At 46.4% G+C, this 2,742-nt stretch overlaps 1 protein-coding gene across 2 annotated transcripts in view; it reads right to left on the bottom strand.

Annotated features, from left to right (window-relative positions):
- The window catches only part of LOC108801087 (myosin-3-like), a 41,864-nt gene that overhangs the window by 32,585 nt on the left and 6,537 nt on the right, over positions 1 to 2,742 (bottom strand). For both annotated transcript variants that reach the window (XM_018573035.1, XM_018573034.1), the window contains exon 6: positions 1,128 to 1,220. In XM_018573035.1, the coding sequence (XP_018428537.1) occupies positions 1,128 to 1,220 (93 nt within the window). The remainder of the gene's footprint in view (positions 1 to 1,127; positions 1,221 to 2,742) is intronic.

Genomic DNA, 2,742 nt, shown 5'->3' on the forward strand with positions numbered 1-2,742 from the left:
CCAACCTCTAACCATAACCCAACTCAATCCAACCTCTAACCATAACTCAACTCAATTCAACCCCTAACCATAACCCAACTCAATCCAACCTCTAACCATAACTCAACTCAATCCAACCTCTAACCATAACTCAACTCAATCCAACCTCTAACCATAACCCAACTCAATCCAACCTCTAACCATAACTCAACTCAATCCAACCTCTAACCATAACCCAACTCAATCCAACCTCTAACCATAACTCAACTCAATCCAACCTCTAACCATAACTCTACTCAATCCAACCTCTGACCATAACTCAATTCAATCCAACCTCTAACCATAACCCAACTCAACCCAACCTCTCACCATAACTCAACTCAATCCAACCTCTAACCATAACTCAACTCAATCCAACCCCCAGCTGGGACAGATCCCAACAATACAGTTGAAATCCACCCTGCTGGCTCTATTCATCTAAAGTAAGAGCCAGCTATGCCCGTCCCCTCCCCCATCTGTCCCTCCAATCAGCACTGGAGGATCGGAGAGGGGAAGTTGGGGAGCGGAGACTAACAGTGACCGCTCTCTGCAGGGAGAGGATCGGGAAGTAAGTGACCGGCGGTATGTAATAGAGCCGACCTGTAACAGTTTCAATGTCACACGTCGGCTCTAACTAAGAGGATGAATGCCATTCACTCACCTCATAGTTCTCCTTTAATCTTAACCATAGTCCTAACTCAGCCCCTAACCATAACCCAAACAACCCAATTCTAATCCATGGATTAACCCCCGACCCTAATCTTTGGGTAAATGCTAACCTATAATTGTAAACTTTACTCTCCCCTAGGGTAAGATAGGGTTAGGTGCAGCCTGATCCCTATAGGTCATGTTTGTGATGAATGATTCGAGCCCTGAATGAGCTGTTGTTTACAATTAGTCATTCAGTTCTGCACATTGTGGAGCGCGCCCCTCTGTTTGTATTCAGCCCATGCCTACAACATACATTTCCTAAACACAGACACAACCATTCACAATGTGCCCAAACCTCGGCAGCTCGCAGCAATCACACACCATTCAGGAAAAGGAAACCCAGAACACCGACGCAGAGCGACAATGCAACATATAATAACGACACAGATAACACTCACAAAGCGGGATGAATTATCATTCCTGATAGTCTTGGCATTGCCGAAGGCCTCCAGTAGGGGGTTGGCCTGGATGATCTGGTCCTCCAGTGTGCCCTGCACAGAGAAGATTAGTCAGAGAGGAATATTTGGGATGGGCCCATCTCTCCGGGTTTGATACGCAGGAGGTCATCCAGTCGGGGCCGGATTTACTCTCTCTGCAGTCTGTCTGATGCGTTCTAACCACCCAAAACTAAAAGTTTTCATCCAAAACAAAGAAGATAAATGACCCCAATTAACAGAGAAATGCAGCTCAGGCGTCGACAATTTAGGATCTCTCAATCAGTTGTTACAACGCATGGCAGAATTTACTTATTTAACAAGTTAGAAAACTGTGTGCACAGCATGTTGTGATGCGCTGATGTGCATTGTGACATCATTGGTGCATAAAAATGTAGACATGCCGCAGCTTTACAAATCACACAGACATTCACTTGTAAGGTGTGAACAGAGCATGGAGGACAATTGTTCTCTCAGCCTCCTTGTGTTGATCATTGCTGACCACCATATCTGCTATGGATGACCCCTTAAAGGATTTTGGGGTGTACAGAGCTGTGCACACAGGAAGGATACATATGGAAATGAACCCCCAGCACTGCAAGTCAAAGAACTGAAGTGAAGTTTGTTAAAGTGAATGAAACCCAACCACTAAAATCTCTTATAAACTTCAACATTCTGATATCACTTGGAAAGACAATTTTTATTTTAAAGGAGAACTATGAGGGGGGAGGAGGGGGGGGGGGGGCTTTTCGCTCCCCTCATAGTTCTAGCCGACCTGTGACAATGAGACTGTGACAGGTCGGCTCAGTAGATCGGGAAGTGAGTGAACACATACCGGCGTTCGCTCACCTCTCGATCCTGTCACAGCTCTCTGCAGTGACAGGGGAGGGCTGACTGGCGGAACGGATGGGGGAGGGGGCGGGTACAGCCTCTAGATAGGCAGAGCCAGCTGTCAGTCACGCAGCTGGCTGCTTCAGCTGCGGCGTCTCAGTATACCGCGAGCTGTAGCTCCCTATATACTGAGGCTACGAGAACTATGGGGGAAAGCCCTTACCCCGTAGTTCTCCTTTAATCCATCAAATGCCAGCCAGTGATATAAAGGGTGAGTAAGACTGCTCCGTCTCCCCACAATCTCCTATCACATGATCTCCCAAAAGAAACGATAAGACCCCATTCACACTCAGCTACATAAGAAAAAGCGCTTTTTCAGCGCTGATGTGAGCTGAGCGACTTTGAGAGACATTGAGCTACAGTGCGCATATTGTCGCGCTACGTAGCTGCTACATTGGGCTGTATCCAATCAAAACCGGTCTTGATGTGACTTGAATCCTCTTCTTGTTTCCTGCTTATACACTGAGTGGCCGGATTATTATATACACCGAGTGGCCGGATTATTTTATACACCGAGTGGCCGGATTATTATATACACTGAGTGGCCGGATTATTATATACACCGAGTGGCCGGATTATTATATACACTGAGTGGCCGGATTATTATATACACCGAGTGGCCGGATTATTATATACACTGAGTGGCCGGATTATTATATACACCGAGTGGCCGGATTATTATATACAC

The sequence above is a fragment of the Nanorana parkeri genome, unplaced genomic scaffold (assembly GCF_000935625.1).
Source record: "Nanorana parkeri isolate BGI_ZX_2015 unplaced genomic scaffold, ASM93562v1 scaffold2213, whole genome shotgun sequence".
NCBI lineage: Eukaryota > Metazoa > Chordata > Amphibia > Anura > Dicroglossidae > Nanorana > Nanorana parkeri.